This window comes from Phytophthora ramorum (genome assembly GCF_020800215.1).
Source record: "Phytophthora ramorum isolate Pr-102 chromosome Unknown Phyram_PR-102_s0006, whole genome shotgun sequence".
NCBI classification, from domain to species: Eukaryota; Oomycota; class Peronosporomycetes; order Peronosporales; family Peronosporaceae; genus Phytophthora; species Phytophthora ramorum.
The window spans coordinates 2366522-2392111 of NW_027150652.1; the positions used below are offsets into that span (position 1 = coordinate 2366522).

At 55.3% G+C, this 25590-nt stretch overlaps 11 protein-coding genes across 11 annotated transcripts; 4 read left to right on the top strand and 7 right to left on the bottom strand.

Annotated features, from left to right (window-relative positions):
• Positions 1-25: 25 nt before the first annotated feature.
• Positions 26-1748, top strand: KRP23_7607 (Adenylosuccinate lyase; the record flags this gene model as incomplete). Its single annotated transcript, XM_067892944.1, has 3 exons — positions 26-784; positions 881-1236; positions 1298-1748. The coding sequence occupies 3 exons, from the start codon at positions 26-28 to the stop codon at positions 1746-1748; spliced, it is 1566 nt and encodes a 521-aa protein (XP_067744775.1).
• A 257-nt stretch (positions 1749-2005) lies between these two features.
• Positions 2006-7073, top strand: KRP23_7608 (Ankyrin repeat, bromo and BTB domain-containing protein; the record flags this gene model as incomplete). Its single annotated transcript, XM_067892945.1, has 12 exons — positions 2006-2176; positions 2409-2456; positions 2541-2608; positions 2689-2806; positions 2869-2979; positions 3045-3151; positions 3238-5080; positions 5146-5264; positions 5346-5469; positions 5568-5636; positions 5714-5833; positions 5919-7073. The coding sequence occupies 12 exons, from the start codon at positions 2006-2008 to the stop codon at positions 7071-7073; spliced, it is 4053 nt and encodes a 1350-aa protein (XP_067744776.1).
• A 175-nt stretch (positions 7074-7248) lies between these two features.
• Positions 7249-9807, bottom strand: KRP23_7609 (Sphingomyelin phosphodiesterase 4; the record flags this gene model as incomplete). Its single annotated transcript, XM_067892946.1, has 1 exon — positions 7249-9807. One exon carries the CDS (start codon positions 9805-9807, stop codon positions 7249-7251), a length of 2559 nt encoding a protein of 852 aa, XP_067744777.1.
• A 97-nt stretch (positions 9808-9904) lies between these two features.
• KRP23_7610 (Magnesium transporter MRS2-7) lies at positions 9905-11500 on the bottom strand (the record flags this gene model as incomplete). Its single annotated transcript, XM_067892947.1, has 4 exons — positions 9905-10547; positions 10609-10741; positions 10815-10914; positions 10988-11500. 4 exons carry the CDS (start codon positions 11498-11500, stop codon positions 9905-9907), a joined length of 1389 nt encoding a protein of 462 aa, XP_067744778.1.
• A 144-nt stretch (positions 11501-11644) lies between these two features.
• On the bottom strand, positions 11645-13174 carry KRP23_7611 (Magnesium transporter MRS2-7; the record flags this gene model as incomplete). Its single annotated transcript, XM_067892948.1, has 4 exons — positions 11645-12287; positions 12355-12490; positions 12563-12662; positions 12731-13174. The coding sequence occupies 4 exons, from the start codon at positions 13172-13174 to the stop codon at positions 11645-11647; spliced, it is 1323 nt and encodes a 440-aa protein (XP_067744779.1).
• Positions 13175-13466: 292 nt separating this feature from the next.
• On the bottom strand, positions 13467-14870 carry KRP23_7612 (AP-3 complex subunit mu-1; the record flags this gene model as incomplete). Its single annotated transcript, XM_067892949.1, has 3 exons — positions 13467-14525; positions 14589-14772; positions 14836-14870. The coding sequence occupies 3 exons, from the start codon at positions 14868-14870 to the stop codon at positions 13467-13469; spliced, it is 1278 nt and encodes a 425-aa protein (XP_067744780.1).
• A 279-nt stretch (positions 14871-15149) lies between these two features.
• KRP23_7613 (Uracil-regulated protein 1) lies at positions 15150-16850 on the bottom strand (the record flags this gene model as incomplete). Its single annotated transcript, XM_067892950.1, has 6 exons — positions 15150-15323; positions 15385-15643; positions 15717-15893; positions 15968-16545; positions 16622-16731; positions 16805-16850. The coding sequence occupies 6 exons, from the start codon at positions 16848-16850 to the stop codon at positions 15150-15152; spliced, it is 1344 nt and encodes a 447-aa protein (XP_067744781.1).
• Positions 16851-17868: 1018 nt separating this feature from the next.
• KRP23_7614 (G2/mitotic-specific cyclin-1) lies at positions 17869-19507 on the top strand (the record flags this gene model as incomplete). Its single annotated transcript, XM_067892951.1, has 4 exons — positions 17869-17949; positions 18023-18625; positions 18700-19245; positions 19310-19507. The coding sequence occupies 4 exons, from the start codon at positions 17869-17871 to the stop codon at positions 19505-19507; spliced, it is 1428 nt and encodes a 475-aa protein (XP_067744782.1).
• A 377-nt stretch (positions 19508-19884) lies between these two features.
• On the bottom strand, positions 19885-21282 carry KRP23_7615 (Protein HGH1-like protein; the record flags this gene model as incomplete). Its single annotated transcript, XM_067892954.1, has 1 exon — positions 19885-21282. One exon carries the CDS (start codon positions 21280-21282, stop codon positions 19885-19887), a length of 1398 nt encoding a protein of 465 aa, XP_067744783.1.
• A 225-nt stretch (positions 21283-21507) lies between these two features.
• On the top strand, positions 21508-23056 carry KRP23_7616 (Actin-histidine N-methyltransferase; the record flags this gene model as incomplete). Its single annotated transcript, XM_067892955.1, has 4 exons — positions 21508-22016; positions 22096-22269; positions 22340-22862; positions 22937-23056. 4 exons carry the CDS (start codon positions 21508-21510, stop codon positions 23054-23056), a joined length of 1326 nt encoding a protein of 441 aa, XP_067744784.1.
• Positions 23057-23135: 79 nt separating this feature from the next.
• KRP23_7617 (SUN domain-containing protein 2) lies at positions 23136-25577 on the bottom strand (the record flags this gene model as incomplete). The annotated part of the gene is made up of 7 exons (XM_067892956.1): positions 23136-23243; positions 23313-23423; positions 23490-23651; positions 23732-23933; positions 24026-24384; positions 24466-24576; positions 24657-25577. 7 exons carry the CDS (start codon positions 25575-25577, stop codon positions 23136-23138), a joined length of 1974 nt encoding a protein of 657 aa, XP_067744785.1.
• Between the last annotated feature and the right edge of the window lie 13 nt (positions 25578-25590).

Below are 25590 nucleotides of genomic sequence, written 5' to 3' on the forward strand. Positions count from 1 at the left end.
GCTATTTTTCTATCAGCCAATCAGAATGCAGATTGAACAAGACATTGACCAATCAGGACGGGGCAGTATCAACGGTGCTCCGTGTTCGACGTGTTTGGTGGCCATTTGGAAAGACACCAAGCCGAGTGCAGATACCTTTTCCGTGACGATGGCCGCGCACAACCGCTACGAGCACCCGCTAGTGAGTCGCTATGCCACCAAGGAGATGAGCGAGATCTGGTCGCCGGACCGCAAGTTCTCGACGTGGCGTCAGCTGTGGTTGGCGCTGGCCACATCCGAGAAGGAGCTGGGTCTGGCCATCACGCAGGAGCAGCTGGACGCCATGCAGGCTCACCTGACGGACATCGACTACGAGTACGCGGCTGAGATGGAGAAGAAGTTCCGCCACGACGTCATGGCCCACGTGCACGCGTTCGGCAAGGAGGCGCCCGTGGCGATGCCCATCATCCACCTGGGCGCCACGAGTTGCTACGTGGGTGACAACGCCGACATCATCCAGATCAAGCAGGGCCTGCAGCTCATCCAGCGCAAGATGGTCAAGGCCATCAAGGTGCTGGCCGACTTCGCCATCCAGTACAAGGACATGCCCACCATGGGCTTCACGCACTTCCAGCCGGCGCAGCTCGTCACGGTCGGCAAGCGCGCGTCACTTTGGCTGCAGGACTTGTGGCTCGACTTCCAGCAGCTCTCGGAGCAGATCGACAGCCTCCCCATGCGCGGCGTCAAGGGCACGACCGGCACGCAGGCCAGCTTCCTCGACCTGTTCGAGGGCGACCACGAGAAGGTGAGACGCCGTATTCGATGAAGATGTTTTGCATGGTGTACTCGTTCCGGTGATCGTGCAGTTGACTAACGACTTTTTGTGAAACGGCACACCCAGGTCAAGAAGCTGAACGAGCTGGTGGCCGAGAAGATGGGCTTCAAGAAGGTCATTCCCGTGTCGGGCCAGACGTACACGCGTAAGATCGACTACTTCGTGCTGTCGATCCTGTCGGGCATCGCCCAGTCGGCCTACAAGATGGCGGGCGACATCCGTCTCCTGGCCAACATGAAGGAGATCGAGGAGCCGTTCGAGAAGAACCAGATCGGGTCCTCGGCCATGGCCTACAAGCGCAACCCCATGCGCTCGGAGCGTATCTGCAGTCTGGCGCGTTACGTGATCTCGCTGACGGACAACGGTGCGCAGACCCACGCTGCGCAGTGGTTCGAGCGCACGCTGGATGACTCGGCCAACCGGTAAGGTTCTTCGATTGGCTACGTCCCTGTAGAGGTTGCTCACTCTGATTGTTTGCTACAGTCGTATGGTGCTGCCCGAGGCCTTCCTCGCCACGGACGTCATCCTGAACCTGATCACCAACGTGTCGGACGGTCTGCAGGTGTGGCCGAACGTGATCAAGGCGCACATCAAGGCCGAGCTGCCGTTCATGGCCACGGAGAACATCCTGATGGCCTGCGTCAAGGCCGGCGGCGACCGTCAGGAGCTGCACGAGGCCATCCGCACGCACTCGATGGAGGCCGGCAAGCGCGTCAAGGTGGAGGGCGCCGCCAACGACCTGCTGGAGCGCATCGCCGCCGACCCGTTGTTCAAGGCCGTGCACGACCACATGGACTCGCTGCTGGACCCGTCGCTCTTCATCGGCCGCTGCCCGCAGCAGGTGGAGGAGTTCGTCGGCGAGGAGATCACTCCTCTGCTCAAACAGCACGCCAATTTGCTCGAGGTGGAGAACGTCGACGACATCAACGTCTAAGCCACGTCCAGTCGATGCTGAGCATGACGCCAAACATGGAAACCAATCTTTGTACGTCACTGGTAGTGAGTCACTCACTGCCATCTATCTACGAGTTGCCCATGTCATTATTGCCAAGTTGCACTCCCAAACTCGGCAAATGGTCTACTCCATTTTATCCAATCAAATATAGTATCGTGACTAATTTCCGCCAATCCGACGCGGCTCCAAGCAGACGGCTCCCTGGCCGCCACTATTCGAAGCTCCATACTAACGCTATGTCAAGCAGCTCGTCCAGTTCCTCGGACGAGGACACGGAGCCGTCAGCGCCGGGCGTGGTGCCGCCCCCGCCGGCCTCTCAGCTGGCCCAATCCGTGGAGCTGGCGCAGATCACCAGCTTCTGCGCCACGTTCCGCAAGCCGCTGCGGCTGCCCAGTTTCTCTCGAACGGTGCGTGTCGATTGAGCACTTTTCGGGCTTTTAACGGGAGGGGAGGCTTCCAGAGCCGATCCCGAGGCCCCCAGGGCCCGGGGGAAGGTGCAAAACCACCCACGGATGTGCTGGATCCACCGCTACCGCCCCATATCCTCCACACTTGGAGTTTGTATGCAGGGCACCACGTTTCAGCCCCCCGACGCCAATGCTCACGGAATGTGTCACAATGGGTTTTTGTTGTCTGTAGGAGCTCCAAGACGCGATTCTGGGCGCCTCCAATGGCGACTCGACCCACGTAAGAGGACGGACTGCAAACGACGGCCAACGGCCTTCCGGTGAAGCGACTGACGAGGGGTTTGACGTTCTGGTGGTCCCACAGGTGGAACTACTGGCGGAGCTGCACTTCAAGTTGGCGCGCGAGCACCCGACGGCCAAAATGGAGAAAATGTGAGTGCGCTAGTTGTGAGGACGCTCTGCAGCCAAGGATTGCGGCTAGGATGGATTCTGACGCGTTTGGGGGTGCACAGGGTACAAGACTGGGAAAAAACGTTGGCTCGGAAACTGCAGGAAAACTGGCGCAGGGAGTTCATCGCCAACCCCATGGGTGGAGGCGTATCGTATCACGACTTGACGGTGCTCCAACGGGTGGGTGGTGGTGCTTTTCAATTGGAGGGGTGGGGGGTATATTGACGGTATTAATGATATAGGTGAACATATTGGATGCCTTGTGTCATTGGAAACTCGACACGTGCGCGGAGATCCACAAGCACATTGCAGCGCTGCAGAAGGAAAACGACAACGATTCGATCAAGAAATTGGTAAGGGGGTGAATTGGTGATGAGGGAGTTGAAGTAGTGGGGACTCACGTACGGTTGGCAAACAGCGTGCTGGAGAGATCGGGACGGATGACAACGGTTTATCGTACTGGTATTTCGATGACGCGTGCTGGATATATGCGGAAGACAAGCCGCGGTGGCAACGCGAAGAACGGTGGGATGCTGCCTATAAATGCATTTGGTTCTCACTACGGTGACTACAGACATGTACTAACCGTCTCAATGCGTTCTGCACCCTAGTGAACCATCCTACCTGGTGGAGTTTGCTAGCGCCAAACGAATCCGGTTATCGATCAACTTCGACCCCGACCACAACTCCTCTGCTCCACCTGTCCGTCTGCCATTAAAAGCGCTGGAGGCACCTGAAGAAGTCAAATCGCAGAAGATGGCCAAGGAGGAGGTGCTAGCAGAGACGGTAAAACACGAAGCGAAAATCAACGATGGAGGTGTTGCCCCGGAACCAACTAAAGCTGAGGGAAGTGGCGCGGTGAAAGTTGAGAAGCAGGAGTTCGCAGCTCTTCAGGTAAAAGTGGACGAAGCTGCGGGGAACGTGAAAGTAGAAGCTTCGACATCGTCTAGCAGATTCAACATTGGCATCTGTGCAGTTGGGTCTCCAGGCGGAAAGGGAAAGTTTGCTGAGCCAGCCGTTGGTAGCTCCCAGATAAATGGATCTGCTCAGGTGTCGGAGGCGGTAATCAATATCGTACGCTCTGACTCCTCAACAAAGGTGGTGGAAGATAGTTCAACTGCACTAGGCAAGTGTGTTGCAGAGGGTACGGCTACGATCAAGGAAGATACGTCGACGGAGGTTAATGAAGACAATTCAGGGGAACATAACCACCCACCTGTAGCGGTTATTGTGGGCTCCAAGAAGCGTGCGATTATCGATGATGATAGCAGCGACAGCAGTAGCGATTTTGATGTGGCGAAGGCAGCAGCGAAGAAGGAGGAGGTACATGAGGCTTCATCTCCGCCACCACGAAAAAAACGCAAGGCAAGCGTTGAGCATACCAACAGTGAAGCAGCTGCAAATGCTGAAACAAACAGCATTGGGGTGACGAAGTCCGAAAACACTCAAGCTAATGGGACTGCTGCGCCTCCGGCGTCGGATGCCAAGCCTGTGGTGATAGAGGTTAAGGGAACTGACCCAACGAGCGAACCGAAAGAGGTGAATGAAGGGGTTTTGACGGGCAGCGAAGAAAGCAAAGCTGCTGTGGAGAAGGCAGTTGATGCAACGGGTCCTGCTTCTACGTCGCCGACTGATCCAGCTGCGGCTCCTGAATCGTTTGATATAACGTGCGAGAGTTGCAAGAAGAGCTATGATATGAGGTATGTAGACCCCCCGTTAGTGGAGCGTCCTACAGATGAGTGGCGATGCTTCGAATGCCTCGTGAATGATGCTCGTGGTTGGCCTCGCCGTCGGAAGTCTACTCCTAGGGAACCTTTTTCTCCGCAAGCGGATGGGGGATCGTCGAAGAGGAGGAGCTCGTCATCGAAGGCACGAAGCGGTTCGTCATCGTCGAAGAAACCCAAGAAAAGCTCGAGCAAAAGTTCATCCTCGAAGAAGAAAAGCAGCCGCAGTAGCTCTTCCAAGCGAAAATCATCAAGTAGCAAGAGCAGTTCAAGCAAAAAATCGTCATCATCGTCAAAGAAACACAAGAAGCGCAAGTCATCGTCATCTTCACACCATCACAGCAGCAGCCGAAGGCGGCACCACAATCATTACCACCACGAAGAATTCGCTAAGCTTGTTAGCCTGTTCCGTGAACGACAGGAACAGCGACTTGGTGTTGAGGAGGCTCGGATACAGGGGGATCTTCAAGTGGCTTTTGATGAACCTCCTCAGGGATGGCGAGTGGTCAGCTCAACGATGGATGATTTGCGAGCACTGATCCAGGCTCTGTCGGGCGGCTCCCTTGAGCAAGACCGACTGAGAGGTCGGCTCATTTTGATTTTGAAGGATCAAGAAAAACTTGAAGAGCAACGGCGCAAGCAACAAGAGCTGGCGTGGAATATTCTCCCGCGGCGGCAATCTTCTCGCATTGCAATCGGGAGAATGCGTCAATCGGCTCAGGATTCGGATGTGCGTGCTGTTGTGTTTGCGAATACTACTGGGACAGTAACTCTGACATGTTTGTTGGTGCGTAGGCGGAGGAAGGGTTCTCTGATGACGATCCTGAGAGCAGGCGGCCGGGCTTGCGGTCAAATAGGTCGCACTCTACGACGTCCGATGGTTTCGACGACAAGCAAAAGCTGGCTCACGACCGGTAAGTTTTGTGTTCGTATCAAGTTGGGGGTCAAGAATGATTGTGTTAGCTTACAGTGTTCTTACCGAATTGGCCAATTAGAGCGTCGCGGGCACGCCGACGGCATCAGGTTTCTGACGATGAATTGGACATGGACGACGAAGATGACGAAGTGGATGGAAATGGTCCTACTCCTGGAAATTGGATCGACTGGTCATTATTGAAGGTGTGTGCTTGTACTTGTTCATAAGGACCCGGAGCAGGCGATCTCAGTAGCTGACGTGTCATCTGTATATTTTTTGGCTGGTTTTGCACCTTGATCAGGGAAATGCCCGTCGTCTTTCAACTGTTTGTCTGGCGTTTATCAATCGGCTGCTGAAGGAAGAAGCTTCGGTTAGTTGCCTATGTCACTCGTTCTGATTGCTGTCTGAGCTATCATCTCTAACTCGGTGCTTCTGCCGTGCTTACAGGATCTATTTTCTCGACCTGTGGATCCCGCACTCGATGGTTGTCCGAATTACTTGTCCGTGATTGACCACCCCATGGACCTGGGCACGATCCGTTCGCGCCTAGAAGGCAGTTCTTATCGGGTATGGTTGGTTCTTCGGATCTCTTTCAAACCGTTTTGGTGAGCTTACGTTCTTTCTCTCGCTGTGTATGTGCTTTGCTCGCTAGAAATGGGAAGTATTTAAGAAGGACGTTAAGTTGGTGTGGCAAAACTGCCGTGCATTCAACGCTCCTGACACGATGGTAGTGCAGTTTGCCGACCAACTCTCGAGGTTATCTCGCTCTATGTGCGTCGCTGCAGAGAAGAAGGGTGTAGGTCACATGAAAGACATCGCGAACGGTGATGATCATGGCAGTGCCCACGAAGACGGAAGCTTCAGTGATGCGAGCAAGGCTGAATCGCGTAGCAGCGTCAACAAAGCTTGGACCGAAAGCAGTGCCTCGGAAAGTAGTGAGTCCAGCGATGGCGATTCGTCATCTGGGGGCGATAGTGACAATGACTCGCACAGTCGCAAGCGGCGACCAACGCGTTCCTCTCGCAAGAAACTGCCGAGTCGCTCGCATTCTACGAGATCAAACCATACGAGTGGCTCGGCAAAACCTCGGCTTAGTCGTAGCACCCGAAGTCGCTCGTCCAAGAAGCGCCCTGCTCCTACTTCGAGCAGCGAAGACGAATCGTCGGCTTCTGAAGTGTTTTCTCCAGTGCGAAATAGTCGGCGGCAACCGCGAAGCTCTGCGTCCAAGGCTAGTGGTAAAGTGGATCCTCCGACCGAAGATGACTCTAGCGGCGATCAGAGTGCGGACAGTCGTCCTGCGCCACCCCAGAATGGAGTTCCGTCGCCCTCCCCCCCACCTCCCCCCCCACCGCAAGCGGTACAGAAGCGTCCCAAGCCTCGCTTGGTCATTAGCGACAGTTCAAGCTCGGACAACAGCTCGGACAGTAACTCCTCCTCGTCCTCTTCCGATTCGGATGATTCGGGTAGCGATGCGCGTCCGGCGACTAGCAAGCGACCCGAGCCACCGTCGCCGTCTTCTGCTGAAGTCCCCGCTCCGCCTCCGCCGTCGCCGCCTCCACCGACCGCGCCGCCTGTTGATAGTAAACCGCGATCGTCGCCGAAGGTCAACTCCAAGCCGAAGACTGCCGCCAACCATGGGAGGAAGGCGAAAACGCCGTCTGCAGCGAAGACTGAAGCGGGAGATTCCGGGTACGCGCATTCACAGCCGCTGCTGAATACGTACCTTTCGCCGTCTTCGTCTTCATCATCCGACTTTTCCTCGGGTGCCAGTGATTCCAGTGATGGCGATAGTGACGATAGCGATTGAGCGCATAGCAGAAGGGTAACATACAGGGATGCGAGTTGTGAGTGGCAAGAAGCAGTTGTACGTGTGTAATTTTGACTGGTGTCGCAAGAATCGGTGTGCAGGCGGCAAGCCTGGCATGTGAGTGTAAAGCATTCCTTCATTGAAAATCCCTCCTCCAGCAGCTTCTTCTATAGCATTACCAGAAGTAGAGCACGTGCAGCAAGAGCACGAAGGCAGCGAGGTAGCTGAGGTTTACCTTGCTAGCGAGGAAGCGGAAGTTAAACCGGAAGCGTACGAATGGGCTGGCAGGGTCCACCTCCAGATTGTCTTCGAGCCGCTTGCCGTGGTACGGGTTCACAAAGCCGAACCGAGCGTTGAGCCACATCGAAACCTTGTAAGACAGTCGTACGAGCCACACCACTTCGTACGAGCAAATTGGGCTGAGCATGGGGTCACCGATGTACTCCGCCGTGTCGGGGGAGCACAGACGCATCCCATGCTGCAATTGAAAGACACCCTCGCGAGAAAGCAAGTGAGGAAGATCCTTGTCACGACTGGGTGCAAACGACTCAAGACCTCCGCCCGCGGCAGCGGACGATGAGCGCGAGTGCGCAGTTGAGGCCACATAGGCATCGGAGATCTCGAACACTCGCCGCAACATGCGACTAATGCGCTGCACTTGCTCGGGAACCTTTTCCACAGGCTTCGTGTGTGCCGAGCGGAACACAGCGCTCACATTCTGATACAAGTCGGCTGGAGAGTGCACAGAAGTCGTCGATGAAGGCGATGAGGCAGCCGTCGCAGCAGCTGCCCACAGCTTATCAAAGAGCCGCTCCGCGTCGCGATGGAAGCTATCGTGCAGTGGCACGGGTGTGCACTCGATACCCAGAGATTTGCAGTAAAACGTCAACACGTGTGCTTGAGTAGCTGTAAGTGCGTCCCCAGCCGTAGGCTTGGACTTTGACGAGGAACCGAAGCTTCCGCTGCGAGTGCGTGTGAAGTTTGAGCTGCGATTGAAGCTGAACGGCATCGCAAATGGCTGAGACTTTTCGAGGTGAAGCGATGCACGGCGGAGAAGTGCCAATAGGTCCGAGTTGTACACACTCATCACTCGATCCACAATTTGCAGGCTACGCTCATCGCCTGCGGAGAAGTCCAGCTCTTTCGCGCGCTCCACAAACGCGCCAAGCATCGTTGTGTAAAAGTGGTAATTTGCCAACACGTAGCTTTCCCACGCCGAGGTGTATCCTGGAACTGAGTCCTGTTCTCCTCCGGTGGCTGATGTCGCTGCGGCTGTAGCTGGATCCTTGGATTCGATCCACGCCCGACAATTCCACGGCTGAATATACGCGAGCCAAACATCCGTGATGGCCAGGAAGGCGGCAGGTGAGAGTCCAATGGGAGCACGTGAGAACACGAGGCGGAAGAATGCGTAAAGTGGTGGTCGCACCATGGTGACGCTACGACTCAGATACACACCAGCGCCCCCTTGAGACCCACTTGCCGAATCCTCTGCCAACGGTGCAGGGAAAAACGAGTCCGAGAGGAGATGAATAATTGTGAGCAGGAGCGAGCTCAGCAGGTCATCCGACGGCGCCATATAACTCGTCGACGTGTACACCGAAGCAAAGGGACTGACCATCATGTTGCCCGGCGGTGGCGGGCGAAAAACACCAGGCGCCGCAGTGGAAGCCCCCACCGGCTCATCCGAGAACGAAATCAGGTTCTGCCGCAGCCAAAACTCAATCAGGATATGAAGAAACAGGTTCGAGTCCTTCAGCAGTTTGGCGTGGAAGCGGCTCTTGACGCCTCGGTTGCTGTCGGGCAAAAAGGCTCGCAAGTACTGCACTAAGAGCACATTGTACGGGTTCCCTCTCGTCAAGGCAGCGACGCCGTCCTTGACGAACATGCGCCAGCTGGACTGGCGCGTCTTGGCCGCAGCCGACAGCGCGCTCGTCGCCGACGTCGACGCCGAACCCGTGGAGGACCCACTCGGGTGCGTCGACGATGCCGGATGCCTCAAAAAGTAGAATAGATACAGCTCCGTAATGGACACGAGCAGCTCCGGGCTGCGCATATCCAGGCGCTGCTTGGCCAGCGGCTTGTGCAGCAGCTGCGTGAAGAGCAGACTCGCTCCTCGGCCGCTGACGATGGCCATCTTGCTCTGCTCCGGCAGCATGGCCAGCGCCAGCTTGAACTCCACGGGGTGCGGCACTCGGAAGAGGAACTGGAAGACCGATCCGTCCTCGGCGCGCACACCACCGCCCAGCAGCTTGACGATGGCGCGGCCGCTGGCGGTCAGTGAGGCCAGCAGCGGCTCCACGTCGTCATCGTCCGTGGCGACGCCCGCCATTGCGCGCGCGTGCCGTTGCTCGGCGCGTTTCTTGGCGGCCAGCGCCGCGGCCGAGCCCGGGGCGGGCGTCACGCCCAGGCCAGCGCTGTGGTCCAGCCAGCCGCCGAACTTCTGCTTGGAGACGGTGTCGTTGCCGAAGACGCGGTCCAGCAGCTGGTTAAAGCGCTCGTAGAAGACGCTGCGCACCTGCGCCGACTGCCGCTTGGCCGCCGCACCCCCCGAGAGACCGGCTTGCGTCTCGGCCGCCAGGTAGCGGCGCAGCGCCTCAGCCACGACCGGCACGTCGTAGGATTGAAGCGCGCGCTCAAAATCTGCGTCTGACTCGCTGAAACTGAGCGCAGAGGAAGTGCGCGCTGCAGCGGACGCGCTGGACGCGGAGACGGAGTCGCCCGGCATCTGCATCAGTGGCGGCAACTCGAATGATTATAAAACACAGTCGGAGGTTTATAACAGAATCAGTCTGGTATCAGATGGGATTTTTAACTTTGGTATGGGCTTTTTACTGCAGTAGGACGCCTTTGCTTTTGAAGTAGACGATGCCGGTGATGGTCATGACGAGGAAGAGGCCGACAGTGAGGATGATGACGCCGAGGAACCAGCCGTCGGCCGACTCGAGACCCGAGTGCAGGTTCATGCCGAACACGCCGGCGACGAACGTGCCGACCGAGAGGCTGATGACGACGATGGAGAAGATGACGTCCACGCCGAGCAGGTAGTTTCGCATCGAGTCGAGCTGCATCATGACGAGACTCTCCGTGTTGGTGATGCGGTGCTGCATGAGCTCGGCCTTGGTGCGCGTGGAGAAAATGTCCTGCAGGTAGTTCTCGATCAGCACCTCGATCTCTTCCGAGTCGATGCTCCAGAGGTCAGACAGCAGACCTGGTTCGTTGTGCAGCCTGGTAAGGAACAGCAGCCGCAGGTCCTCTTCATTGTCTAGCAGCACCATGAGCACACGACGCACACCGTCCACTTGTGCCTCGAACTCGTTGATGGTGTTCTTGAACTCGCGCAGCCTCTCGAGCTCTCGTGGGTGGAGACTGCCCTGCATGAGGCTGTCCAGAGCTCCGACAATGCTTGGAGATTGTTGGTCGTACTGGGATTGAAAGTACCGCGACATAGTCGCTAGCAGTGCCTCCAGTGCTCTGTTAGAGCAGATTAACAGTGAGGAGGGGTGTTGATGCACGAAGCTTCGACGGCATTTACCTGAACTCAAACGGAGCGTCGCTGTCGCGCGCAGTCTCGACAAACTTAGTCTTCAGTACAGACAAAAGCGCGTCTGCTCCGTCGGGGACGTACACCAAGCACTCGTCTCGCAGCACAATCGCGCGCAATGGATCTAAAGTCAGAGTACAAAACATGTCAGGCAAGGCTTGCCAACGATATCATGACTAATTAGCAGCCGTTTATACCAGCACTGATCAAGATTGCTTGCTTCCGGATGACAATCCGTGGCTCGTTTGTGACCGAGAAAGCGTTCTCCATCTTGCGAATGTCTCGAGCGTGAACGCGCTACACATGAATCACACAAAAATATCGTCAATGCAAGTAGTTACTGCAGAAAAAAGATGAAGGACAAACGCACCTGAACACTGCAGACTGGGCCGTGGAGATCCTGTTGACTTCCTTGACGAGGCTGTTGATTAAGTCGCCAAATTTTGACCGCAGTGGAGCTACTGCGTCTGCGCAAGGGCGGCGACATCTTCTCCGCTTCTGAGGGCGTGCTGGCTTCCGGGTCCTCCTTGGGTTCTGCCGCCTCCTGCGCCATTCGGAGCACCTCGTGGCGACTCATTTCCTTCAGTGTGGGTCTCCCCTTTCGATCAAAGACCATCACAAGCACTCGGCCGCTCTTCGAGCCAGGGTCGAATTGACACGCGAATTTCTTGAACGAGCTGAGACTCGTGCCGCTAAGCTCAGCCGATTCTGGTGTCCGCCCCCCGACCTGGTGTTGATACGAAGAGTATGTTCCGTACTCCGTTGCAGGGTTCACATAGTCACTAGGCTGCTGTCCAATTGCCCCAGCAAGCAGCGGTGACGGAGACGGATCGGATTCGCTTTCTCTGCGCATGTCGTCTGCGATTTCCAGCGGCTCAGACATTGTGGCGGCGTGGCTGGCTGTGCAGCCTTGCAGACGTCTTTTGACGGCGGTGGTGGTTTCGGCCAAAGATCGGCGGTTGGCTGGTCAAGTTGAAGCGGATATCGTAGTCCGGCGCTTTTGCTCGATCAAAGTGCTGGGTATGTATTACTTTAGCATGACTCCCTTCTTCTTGAAAAACGCTATGCCTGCCATAGTAGTGACGATGAAGAAGACGATAGTGAAGATGACGACGCCTAAAAACCAGCCCGAGGCTTCTGCCAGGTCCGAAGTGAGGTTCATGCCAAATACGCCAGAGATCAGCGTGCCAACTGAAATGTTGATCGACACGAGCGAGAAAATAAGCTGCACCCGCAGCAAATAGTTTCGCTTCGAATCAAGCTTCAGCGTCACAAGACTCTCCGTGTTTGCGATCCGGTGCTGCAACAGTTCTGCTGTCGTGCGAGTCGAAAAGATATCTTGGAGGTAGTTCTCAATCAGAACTTCGGCTTCCTCTGAATCGAAGCTCCACAGATCGGCCAAGAGGTCTGGGGCTTCGTACAGTTTGGTGAGGTACAGCAAGCGGAGATCCTCTTCGTTGTCCAGCAACTCCATCAGCACACGGCGGACGCCATCCACCTGCGACTCGAACTCGTTCATGGTGTTTTTGAATTCACGAAGCCGCTCGAGCTCACGAGAATCCAGATTGCCTTGCACGAGGTGTTCCAGGTCGACTACAATACTCGGAGAGAGTTGATCATATTGAGATCGAAAGTATCGTGCAAGCGTTGCCAGCAGTGCCTCCAACGCCCTGCACACCGTACCAACGTAGTGTTAGATTGTGCCTGGCAACGTCACCTCTCTTGTGGCCATCATACCTGAACTCGAACGGAGACTCGGCATTGTCTTGCGCGTTGGTCAGGAAATCCTGTTTGAGCATCGAGATTAAGCTGTCTGCCCCATCAGGCACGTACACCAGACAAGAATCCCGCAACACGATCGCGCGCAATGGATCTACATGCGTAGCACGCGAGATACCGGGAATTAGTTGCAGCTAGCCTCTATAACTGCGATTTGCATTCGTACCAGCACTGAAGAAGATGGCCTGCTTGCGGAGGATGACCGATGGCTCGTTGGAAGCTGAGAAGGCGTTCTCCATCCTGCGAATGTCCCTGGCATGCACACGCTGGCGAATACAGTCAGCTTCCTGTTTGCTTCGGATAAGGGTTCTAACTCGATGCATCGCCCTCGTACCTGCACGTCACAGGCAGGCTGGTTACCACTGATATCCACTGCTACTGGGGCTTGCAGACTTGATCGTCGCGTATTTCCTGGCTTGCGATAAGGAGATGGCTTTGCAGTAGACTCGTTTTCAAGCTTTGCTGCTTCCTGCGTCATGCGGAGTACGTCAAGCCGACTCATCTCTTTGAGGGTTGAGTTCCCACGGCCATCGAACAGCAGCATCAGAAGTTTGCCCTTCCGGGTCACAGGATCGAACCGGCAAAAGAATCGACTGGGCGAATTGGAAGCACTGAGCTCGCTAGCCTCCATCGGGGCGACGACATCGAGCTCGATGCAGTACTTTGACCGGGGGCTCATGTCGTGCTCGGAAGTCGTCGTCTCCAGGGCAGCCTCAAGTGCCATGGCGGACACACCGCCAGCGTCTTCCTGCTGCGGACTCGATGTCTTGCGGAGCATTGTTGCAGCCTGTCAGCGCTATAGGAGTGCTATGCTGCGAGAAATGTAGACTGCAGAGGCGTAACGACCGAGAATGTCGATAAAGACGGCAACGCTGCAACGTAATACGTGAAACCACAGTGATAGTTATGATGAACGCCCGTCTCAGGTTTGGTTGGTGGTGCAAGGCAAGCACCACTTTAATCTCGCCCCCGAGGCCTGGATACGCTTTGATCTTTCTTTACATGGCAACGATGAAGCATTCCGACTAAAAGAAAACGATGTGTGTCACGACACGGTGTCTACCGTTCTACTACGTCCGGATCTGGAAGCGCCCAGCCTTCGTCATGGTTCGCACTCCCTTGTACGGCTTGTACTTCTCGTTGGTGATCAGCAGCGTTTCGACGTTCAGTCCCGAGACGGTCGACATTGGTACCTTGAATCCGAGCTGCACAACGGGCTTCTCGTCGGGCACTGCAGCGCTCTGGTGGAGAATGATGTTGCCACGCAGCGACGGGTTCAGCACCTTCTTGCCGAGCTTGCCCACGTTCCACTTGACTGTCTTGGACGTCTCGTCGAATAGGCACGTGCCGGACTCGGTATTCACGTCCACAGTGCGAACACTCTTGGGGAAAGTCACCTCCACTGTCACCTCTTCCACCTGCAAGTTCTTCTTGGCGTTCGAGTTGAGCGTGGGCATGCCGCGCGTGCCGATGACCAGGTCCAGAGTGCCTCCTCCCTTGTCGTTATACGTGATTTGTGGCTGGCAGTACACGGGCGGCACCAGCTCCTGCACCTGCACACGGTACTGCATGAGCTCGAATTGCCCATCAGGCGGGACGAACGAGATCACTCGCTCTCGCTCGTATCGCGAGTACCGCACACACGGGTGGAACGAGCAGTCGTCGATCACGGACGGGTCCGTGAACACCATCGTGAGGTCCGGGACGCCCGAGAGTCGGCTGTTGCTGTGGATGGCGCCGTTCACCTCGCACGAAATCATGCGGCCGGACACATCGATGATGGCGTCGATTTCCTCTACAATGTCGAAGTAGATCTCGTTCTGCGTGTAGCGCACGCCACTCTTCCGCCACGGGATGTTGGAGATCGCGCCGTCCGGGAGCGTGTTGCTCACCCGCGACTTGCCCGACACCATCGCCGCAATGCGGTTCGCCGTCGAGGGCGGGGCCACCATCGCCTTGAGCGCGTTGGGCTCTGTGGTCAACGGGTAGCCGTTGTCCAGCATCTCCTCCAGTAGCTGGTAGACCGTCGAGAAGTTGTCCTTCATCGAGTTCTCGTCAAAGTTGCCAAAGTAGTCGCGGAACACGGCGAGCACTCGGTGCAGGAACTCGATCACAAAGAGTGGGGAGACCTACAAATCACAGACTATTAGTGCTCCTCAAGGGACTCCATTGGGCAATTGAGCTGCTGGCACCTCGTTGGTGACGACTGCGAGCACGAACAGGTCGTCGCGGAAGACGCTCACGAGGTAGTACTTGCTGGTGGTGATGATGGGTGGCACGTCCTCGCGTTCGCGGTACTTGTTGACCTCCTCCATGAAGAAGTCGCACACGTTGCGGCTCGTGAGGCCGCGCCAGTGCTTCTCGATGATCACTTCACTGCAGACGGTAATGCTGCGTTAGATGCAGACGCAGAGGGAGAGAGCAAACACGTAGCTGTACCCGGAGGTGGTCATGATGAACATGGACTGGATCATGGTCCCTCGCTCTCACTGGGCTGCGTCTTCCGCCTCCTACTAAAGTGTGCGGATCTTGGAAATCAAAGCTGGAGATAGTCCGTGCCACATTAAACTGACACAATAAGCGTGGGAGATATTTGTGATTTGTGCATGGCGCACAGTTTGAAATGGATTGGAGCTCGCTAGCGGCATGTGGGTATCTGTTCTTCCTGCGTGCCGTTTAATCGTTCGGCTGCATGTGTTGCTACATGTAGTCTACCATCGGGAACTTCAGAGTGCGTCCTTGGTTCTGGTCACTTATTCTTCGTACTCGTTGTCGCCGCGTCCCTTGACTTGCTTCAGCTTCTCCTTGTCTACCTTGTATACGCTGCCGCCGTTGTAGCCTGCGAATACCTTGGCGGTGATCTCCACCTGGGCATCCTTCGGCACCAGCTCCTCCGGAATGGGAATGCGCTCCACGATCTCAATACCCTGCAGCACGAACGGCAAGTTAGCAGGCAGGTCGAGGAAAGACTATCTGACGCAAGCTTACCGAGTTCACGATCGCATCGTACTTCATGTCGCTCATGGATACAAACTTGTCAATCTTCTTGATGCCAAGCCAGTGAAGAGCATCCGGCATCAACGCCTGGAAGCGCACGTCCTGGATGCCAGCCACCGTCTGGGTACAGTTGAAGTACTCTTCTGCGCTGTCACCGCCCTCCTGACGCTTACGCAGGTTGTACACCAAGTACTTGGTCACTTCACCAAGCGCGCGTCCCTCCTTTCGGAAGTAGACAATGATTCCAGTTCTAATACCACACAACACAGACCACCCACGTCAACATCTACGCCTCCTTGGTGAGCTCATTCCAAGACACTTACCCTCCTTCTTGGGCCGTTTGTACGCAAACTTCAATGCCGTGGGCAAGGTACGGTCGGCACGTGCAAATGTCCGACCCGAACACATCCGAGCCGTTGCATTCGTCGTGAACACGCACCGCCAGCTTCTTGGTGGGGTCCGAGATGGCCTCAACGGACCCAAAGATGTAGATCGTCAAGCTGGACAGCAAAAGCAACACGTTAGTTTCTGCGTTCCAATTCCAACGGCTCTTCAACAAATAGATCCCACGTACCCTCCGATCGGCGGCAAGAACACCTTCAAGTCGTTTCTCGTCACCAGCTCCGGGTACATGCCGTTGGTCTCCTGGAAGATTTGCTGACGCAGGTTGGCCTCCGACGTGTTGAAACGCTTGGCGACTCCTGGGAGGTACCACACGGGGTCGATAGCCGCCTTGGTGATAACGAGCTGCGACGAGTTCTTGAGGATCTTTCCGTCGGGCTTGAGGCGGCCGAGACGCACGGCCTCGTGGATCTCCGGGAAGTCCATGTGCGCCTTGGTGACGGCAATGGTGGGGCGGATGTCGTATCCCTTCTGGAAGTGCTCCGGGAAGGCTTCCACGACGCACGCTCCGAAGGGGTCAATGGTCACGATCTTCTCGGGGTCCGCCCACGACGGGTTGGGGCCGATCTTGGCCGCCGGCGTGGTCTGGCTCAGATCCGGCACCGAGTTATTGGCAATGGCGCCGGAGGCCACCGCCAGACCGCGGTAGATGCAGTACGAGCCGCCGTGGGCGCCGATGGCGTTTCTGTACTTGTGGTGGCGGTTGGTGCCGATGATCGGGCCGCGGACGTCAGGTTCCTTCTCTCCCCACTGCTCAGCAACACGCAAGAACCAACAGACAACATTAGCATCTTAATGCAATGCCGAAGAAAGATCGTAGACGTACCCGAATGCGCACGGGCTCGACGCCGAACTGTTCGGCGTGGGACGTGAGCGAGACGTAGAACTGGTTGGGGTCGAACTCGTCCCTTTTGCCGATGTTCTTCACGTCGTCGGCTGGCGGTTAGCACACATACAGACGCGTCAGTTGTAAGCTCTGTTGCTGAAGAGGAACAGCCGAGTCACTTACCATCGATGGATTTCTTGCGCTTGCCGAGCGTCGCCACCTTCTTCATGGGGGCGATCTTGGCGCCGCTGTTTGCTGCGGTGGTGCTCATGACGAGTTGCTGCTGGATCTGCTGGGGCTGGAGGGAGGAACCACTTGAGCACTTGGACGCAAATTACGTTGTGAGTCGAGAGGTGGCGAGAGTTGCCAGGAAAACCGACGCCCCCCTGTGACTCAGATGGCTCTTGAAGTTGCCCCCTTCGGGCCCGCCTATTGGCTAGAAATAACGCATCACCGAGGTTAGGCCGATGGCTGCTTGCATTCAGCGGCGTCGACCTGCATGCGCACGCATGATGCAGCACAGCGCAGCGTGTTCATCGAGTCGATGGTGCACAGCCTGCGTACAGCGGAAGCAGAGTTTTGTGGTGCTTCGTTCAGTTGTGTGCCTCTTCCCATTTGTTGTTGCTTGGCTTGGCTCCCTCTTGCTTCAACATGGCAGTCGGAGATTCACCATGATTCGCCTGCAATTAATACTATACTATTATGCGTGCGCAGCGACTGCATATATAGGTACGCCGTTCGTGACTGTGCTTGGTGGTGAGCCCGTCGGCGTACGATCTGCACCGTTAAAAAAGGAATAGCGTCTTGAACTATACGCTGCTTGTTTGCCGATCGAGGACATTACCCGTGCAGCCTCGCATTCTGAACCCGTCGCGTAATTTACTGTTGTGTTACGATCTCCCTCTGCCTAGGAATCCCTTTCGAGCTGTCGATAGGACACCAGTCCACACCAACACTGCCTGGGACACACCTTGGGCCTCTGCGTCTGCCTTGATACCGGTAGCATACCGGTTCAACATTTCAATTTTCAAAATCCAAAAATGGCGCTGTCTGATTGGCTGGAATGGGACATACTGAATCCAAGTGAGCAGCGTCCTCCCATTGCATTTTCCCCCAAACCGTAAAACGACCCAAGCTCCACGCGCCTCCGAATTGCTGGCGCGTCGCTGCTTCTCAAGGCTGCCCGACGTCGCACCCAATCGCTTCCTGTCTATAGCACGCACTAGCATCAAGTCCAGCCGACAGTCATGTCGTTCACGCGCAGGAGCGCCCTCATCAATAACGAGAACGAGATGCCTGCAGATCTGCACACTTCGCGCCCCGGCAAGGTCAGCCATTGGTTGGCGCCTTTGTAACCAATTGGGTAGACTCAAATTCTGTGTACTGGTTTGTGCTCTGCAGCGTCACCTTCTACGAGACGTGCACGACGCCGGCAACGCCGAGAAGCGCCCGAGAGTCATGAAGTCGGAGTCGACCATCGGAGGTCCTCGTCGAACGGCCCTGGGGGATGTGACCAATCGACGTGCAGCTCTGGGTGATGCCTCCAACAGGATCAACATTAAGAAGGCCAGCACAAGCGCCATGAACTCATCCACGACCCTTGCTGGAGCGCTGGCCAAGAAGAAGGTCATTGCCAGCAAACGCAACCTCAGCAACGTCAATGTGGGCAGCCGCAGCCTCATCAACGCCAACGCCAACGCCAATGCCAGCAAGAGGAATTTTGGCAACGTCAATATCAGCAGCCGCCATGTCAGTGCTGCGACCACCAGCACCGCACCACTCCTCAACCGCAGCTCCTCCTCCTCGATTATTAACCGCATGAGTCGCCCACTGCCTTCTATGAAGCCTGTTGTGGACATGGGCTTGACGAGAAAGACTTCACCAATGGTTGATGTCATCCCGTTGAGTTCGGAAGACCACGACATCGATTCAGAGGACAAGAACGACCCGACCATGTGCTGGCAGTACGCTGAGGACATTACCAACTACCACTTGGAGATGGAGGTAATTGTGTGCGTTTTGTTCGAAATGTTAGGTTCGTCGTTGGTTCTAACGTGTGTGCACTTTTGATATTGCAGACGAAGTGCAAGACCAGCTTGTACATGGCTCGCCAGTCCGACATTACCGCCAAAATGCGCGCTATCCTCGTTGATTGGCTTGTCGACGTTCATTACAAGTACGGTCTGCTCCCGCAGACGTTGCACATCGCTGTGCTACTACTGGACCGATACTTGGAGAAGAGCCTGACTGTTGAGCGTCAGCGACTTCAGCTCGTTGGAGTGTCTGCGATGTTTATCGCTGCCAAGTATGAGGAGATCTACCCACCGGAAGCTGTAGACTTTGTGAAGATTACAGACAATGCGTACACACGCGAACAGGTCTTCCAGATGGAAGCGAAGATGCTAGCTGCTGTCGGTTACCGGGTGACGTTTCCCACAGCCTTCCAGTTCATGAAGCGATTCCTGAAGGCATCACGAACGTGCGACGATCGAGTTGAGCACTTTGCACACTACGTTATCGACCGGAGCCTGCAAGAGTACAAGCTGATCAAATATTTGCCGTCCACAATCGCGGCTTCGGCAGTTCACATTGCGCGGACGCAGATGAGAGATTCCCCAGCCTGGGTACGTTGCAATTTGCTTTACCTACGTGTACTCTAACTAACACTTGCTCCTTGGTATGATGCAGTCATCGACTCTGGAGCACCATTCATCGTACAGTGAGCGCAGTCTGATGCCCTGCATCGACGAACTAAAAGAGATTCTGTGGAACACTCAGAACGGGGTGGGCAAGATGGCCAAGCTCTCGGCTGCGCGACGAAAATTCAGCAAGGAGCGCTTCATGTCAGTGGCAGCTGAGCCTCTCGGATTCAGCAAGAGCTCCTAAACATGCTCGCGAGCATGTATTGTATGTATTCTTGCCCGCGAAGTCCGCTGCGATCTGCCCGCGCCAATGACAAAATATGAACCTGATTGTACAAGAGCGCGATGTCCTCGCTAACCACATTGAGGCACGGAGCAACCGTCCAGCTTGCAGCAGAGGCAATAGCGTGTCGTTATCCATATACTTTTGTTCTTACGCATGCTTAACGAGTACAGAATTCAGAGTACCGCAATCCTTATTGCAACTACCGGTACATATGTAACAAGATCAAATGCAAAAAAAGCCATTTCACACATCAATAGGAACAAAGAGAAATTGGTACATCTGAAAAGATCTATGACATTGGAATGAAAACAAGCTACGGCTGTGGTTAAAACAGTTTAGTCCACGCCCAGATCGTCTTCCTCCTCGTCTTCTTCGTCGCTGCTCACGTCAAGAGCCGAAATCTCGTTGGCAAACTGATCAGCAATGTCTTCTGACACTTCCTCGTCTTCTCCACTGGTTGGGAGGAACGATGATGCCGTGACAGGTTTTCTTTCAATAGCCTTAGGCTTTTTAGCCTTGGTCTCAGGCTCCGGCTCCTTCTTAGACTCTTCAATGGCCTTCACTGGCGCTGGTGCAGGGGTAGGCGGCAGTACCTTCTCACCATTCTCGTTTGTTTTGGTCTCCTGCTCAGCAGCAAACGACTTGGTGCGGACTTCGTCCCAGTCAGGCTCTTCGCCCTCTTCGTCACGAATCAGGAAATCAACCAGCTTGTAGATCTGGTCACCGATCTCCTCGTCGGGCTCCACCAAGTGCGCCTCACGGATAATCGGGTACACCTTCTTGCGACGCAGCTCCTTGCGGCCGTTTCGCGTCGTGCAGAGCAACAGCAGGCAGTCCACGGCAGCAAGACGAACCAGCCGGTCCTTCTCGCGCTTCTTCTTGTTACCCTGGCCGTAGACGATCGGGTTCATGCCCATCTTATCGTCCTCATCCAGCTCCTCTGGACCGGCCAACAAGTACATCATGTGAGTGGGGATGTCCAGCTGATCGTACAGGTAAAAATGGTTGTCCGTGTCGAAGCACAAGTTCTTGAGCGCAGCAGTGACACCTCGCCGACGCACCGCGTTGGGCGACTTGAGCTGCGTCAGGAGCGCACCGGCCAGCGACGTGCTCTGGCGCATCTTCAGCAGGAAGTCGCGACCCTGTTCCAGCTGGCTGATGTTGGCCAGGATGTTAGCCACGTACTGGTACTCGTCGTCCCACTTGGGTTCGCCCGTGGTGCTGTCCACTCCATCTGGTTCGGGCTCGCCCTGAAGGAACGAGTTGGTGAGCGTGCGGATCTTCTTCTCCCGCAGAGCGATGGAAGCGTCCGTGTGCTTTTCATCGTATCCAAGCAGGGCCTTGGCGCCCTCGGGCGTCGTGGTCACATTGGCCAGCAGCATCATGGAGTAGTCGGTGAGGCGCCACTCGTCGTCCTCCACTTGGGTCATGACGCGGTTCAGCAGGTCGTACTTGAGCGTTCGCTCGCAGGCTCCCGGGTTAGCTGCCGTGAGGTTGATGAGCGACTTGATGGCGTCCTCCGCAATGGGGCGCATATCGCTCACGACGCGGCAAAGCGCCTGCACCACGTCGAACTTGTTGAGCTGCAGCAGCTGGAACATGCCCTGGTCCGACGCCGTCATGTTGATGAGCAGACTGGACGCGGACTTGCGCAGCTCCGGCCGCGGGTGCGACAGGAACGATACCAGCTCCTCCATCGACTTGACCTGTTCCGCCGTCGGTTGCTCCGCCATGATTCACGCGTGTATCAATCCGCTAGAGAAGACGGCGATTGAATAGTGGCCACCAACGAGTGCGAATCATCACTACAGAAACCGCTGTCCACAAAATTACGTCCCATTCGGACCAAAATCAAGGTAAATGTTTACGAATGCGTCAGTATAACCCGGATACCGCATCTTGTTTCAGGTGCACCACATCACAATATGTGACGTGATACGATCCCTACATTTTCGACGATGAACGTGGCGCTGAAGCGCGTTGCGGAAGTCGTGCGTCGCACCCGCGGGTGTGTAGTGTCCAGCGCCATCGAAGCCCGCTCTATCCCTGGAATGGGCGTGGGAATCGTGGCGCGAGAGCCCATTCCGAAGGATACGCTGGTGTTTCAAGCAGGACAGGACGTCTGGTACCCATTCTCGGCGGAATATGCATTGGAGACCGCGCAGCAGAAGGCTCCGGGCTTTCTGGGGCAATTGAACCAGCTACTAGCGTCCAATCGGTCGCTTCAAGAAGGGTCTTCTTTTGTTCCTAGTGCCCTGGTGCTTGGAGTGCATATGCTTGTAAACTTCCCACATTCGGAGGACCCGGACACGACGCTGATGGCCATGGCGAGCTCGAACACCCCGCAGCTGGACGAGCTGTATGTGAACGCACTACCCCGCTATGTGGATCTGCCGCTGTACTGGAAGGATAAGCATTTTGATGAGGTGCAAGGTTGCGAGGAGGCACGTCGGGCGATGCAGCACGGGTAGGTGGTAGGGAAAGTTGGTTGCTCAGAGATGACGGTGCTTAACTATTGGTGGTGTGGTGCGTTGTGTCTACTTGAGTGCACACTTTTATTCCCAGGTTTATCAACATCTCTTTGGCCGCAACAACGAGTTTGTGAACCCGGAGGCGTTCTTCTGGGCCATCTCCATCTTGATGTCGCGTGCAACCTCAGGGCAGGACCAACCATTCACGCTCATCCCTTTTTTCGACTGGTTTAACCACGCAGACAACGGGTACGCTTAAGCTTTTGGTTGTGCAGTTTTGACTTGGTGCTCAACTTTCATCATTGCTGTTGGTTTGTAGTGATGAATGCGTTCAGGGGTTTGATCCCCAGAAAGGTTTCACGGTGCACACCGCCAAGTCCTACGAGCCAGGGGAGCAACTGTTCATCAACTATGGCAACCACGGCAATCTTCGGCTTTTGCGCAATTACGGATTCACTCTACCTGATAATCCGTACGACGTCGTTAATCTTCCGATGCCGACAGCACTACAACAGCCACATCCAGCAGACCCCGCATTCTCTCAGAAACAAGAGCTGCTGCTGTCTGCGACTGGTAGTCACGCAGGTATACCAGCTCTGAAAAGCTTGACGTTCCAGTACGATGGACGTCTAGGACCAAACTCTGAGCACTGGCTGGAGATTATGCTTGCTACTCCAGACGAGTTGGATCAGATTTTCAAACAGGCAGCATCAGAGGCGACACCTCAAACAAAAGCGACAGCAACCTCACTTAGCCTCCCGCTGTCTTTGACGCAAAAAGTTCGCTCTGAAGTTGGTAATGTGGTCTCGAGTCGACTAAAGCAACACTCTTCAACGTTTGAGGTGAGCAAGCGATATACTCTTTTGCCTTGGATGATTTTCGAACTGACTTGAGTGCTGTGCACTGCACCACCCAGGAGGACGACACGTTCCTGCGAGCCAACGAGCAGCAAATGGCGTCTTGGCTTCGATCATGCTTGCACATTCGAATGGGAGAAAAGAAAACATTGCTGCATGCAGCATCCAAATATGCCTAGTCGATGCGACGTTAAGCATTGCTCTCATAGAATAAATTGTGTTGATTCAGCTGCAGCTGCTCCTACTTTGCCGTTTGAGTCAAACGGGCTGACCGTGCACCCGGAAACGATACAGGCACGTGTACTCGGGATGACCATGGTTGGAAAGCACCTCCAGGGTAATGCCATCGATTGCAGAACGCTGGCTCTGCACACGACAACGTAGACACGTCAGCGGTGGCTGTTTAAAACTCACACAGAATCACTCGACACGTACCAGCGGGGATGTCAACTTAAAAGTCTGACTGGCCGGCCCATTGCCTGCGTACGAAAAGTTTCCGAACGGTATGAGCTCCACAGTTTCGCGCAACGGATGGCCCGATATACCCTGTGATAGCAGACAATGCTTAGCTCCTCCGAGACAATAGCATTCAAGAACATGGTCTTCTCGTACCAGGATACGGAACTCGTTCGGCGCAGAACTAAAGTCGAACGCGATTTGAGCTGGAATATGATCGATCGTGATGGAGTCCGCAACAATTTGTTGAGAAAACTTGACCGAGAGGCGTCCATAAGAGCCTGCAATGCCCCAGCAACTGCCCATTTCCATTGTTTCCTGTTGAAGCATACATTTACGTCAGATGTTGAGGTGTGAAGCTTTGTCGGAGCAACTGATACCAAAGCAATGGTGCGTACCGATATGGCAGTTTCCGGGCGGCCATTGTGGCGCGAAAGCCACCAAGGTATTTCTCCTGAAGATAATAACAGCCCCAAGAGAGGAGCTGGAGCGCGGCGGTATGAAGGTGAGGTGAATCTATCGTCTTCCTCAACAACATTCAACCCGACAAGTTGCGTGAAGAACTGCACCGGCGAGAAAACATCCTGATACAGGAGATCACTGAAAGAATGCAACATGAACACAAGTAAGTTGAGGGTTCTCCAAGCATGTGAGCATGAAAACTGTGTAAGATCCAATATAGAAACTCGTACCGCTCTGAATGAATCACTGAGGCACCGTTGGCTAGAGCTGCATGGTCCACACGCCCCGTTTTCTTGATTTCAACAGCCTGAACCGCTACCTCAATCACCCGAAGGATCCCCGGGTCAGTGGCATCCAAGCTTCGGAGGGCGTCAGCGCTCGATGAAAGCGCTTGCTTTTCTTCCAGTAGCACCCTTGATATGCGATTTTCAATGTCTTGCACTTTGCGCTGCATTTCAGATTGCAGCTCGCGCTCAAATGAGTCGCGCCATTCTGTAAACTCTTTCCGCGTCTCTCGTCCACGTGCATTCTCGTTTACTGAATCTAGCGCTGGAGACTTGGCAGTCTTCTTCACCATGTTTTGAACGGACTACAAGACAGACAGCAACCACATCAACCGAAGCGTCACTTGGTGCGCTTTGATCAACTCAAACAGCATGATAAAACGTACATCCATCTTCTCTTCTTGCTCCTTTACTGCGGTGGAGAGCATTGATTGTTGCTTCGAAGCAGCACGAAGGTCTTGCTGTAGTAGTGCCGTACTGTCCATAAACTTCTCCCACTACAATGACAGCAAATAACGAACATGCAGGTCAACACAGATACAGTACAGTAAGACCTAGGAGTAACAATCAAACGTACGAGCTCCTCCGTATGCTTGGCGACCACTTTCTCGATGTGGACGTTGACAACGCTGCCAGGGTCGGCAAGACTGAACTTCTGCTGAGCTTCATCATGGCCATGGCTTAACGAGTCGTGCAGCAGTCTCAGCGCTTCAATCTCCCGCCCCTGAGACTGTACCGTTTGACGAAGCAGCCCGATCTCCTCGCTCATTCCGGACAACTTCAAGTCCACAATCTCCTGCACCACGGAACGCATCGCTCCCGTCTCCACTCCAGCGTCCACATTACTACGCGCGCCAACGACCTTCGTGGACAACACTTCTACATACTGGATCGCAGTCGTCAAGTACTGCGGAACGGTGATAGCAATCACAAAGCAGCACAGCGGAGCGAGGAGCCACAACACGTTCACGGCCATGAACGAGTTGCGCAGCACGAAGCGCCACAGTCTCCGCAGCCACTTGGGCACCGTCTTCACAGCCTTCGAGTCTGCAATCTTCTGCCACACTCCGTTCGCAACTTTTGGTCTCTTGAAATGGACAGCAGCTCCCGCCGCTCGTTTCTTGAGCTCGGAGCGTCGCGCTTCAAGCTCCGGGGTCCCATGTTCGTCCTCCTCCTCGTCTTCGTGGACATCTTCAGGCTCTGCGACATCCTCTTCGTCCACCTGAGGAGGGCGATACGTCGTGCTGCGGTAGACAGTCCCTACGTAGTCATCCAAGTCCTCGAAGTCACTGTCCTCGTCGTCGTCGTACTCTTCTTCGAGACCTCCGGAGCGCAATACAAGCGTCCGTTGCACCGGTTCTGGCGTGTAGACGCCGTATCGTCGTCCCCCGCTGCTCGTTATGTCCTCCAGCTCCTCCTCCTCCGAGGATGTCGACATCGACGCGGAGCGCGTGCGCCGCGAGCGCAGTCGGCGGCTGTACGCGTTACCATCCGCCATTTCGTTTCAATTC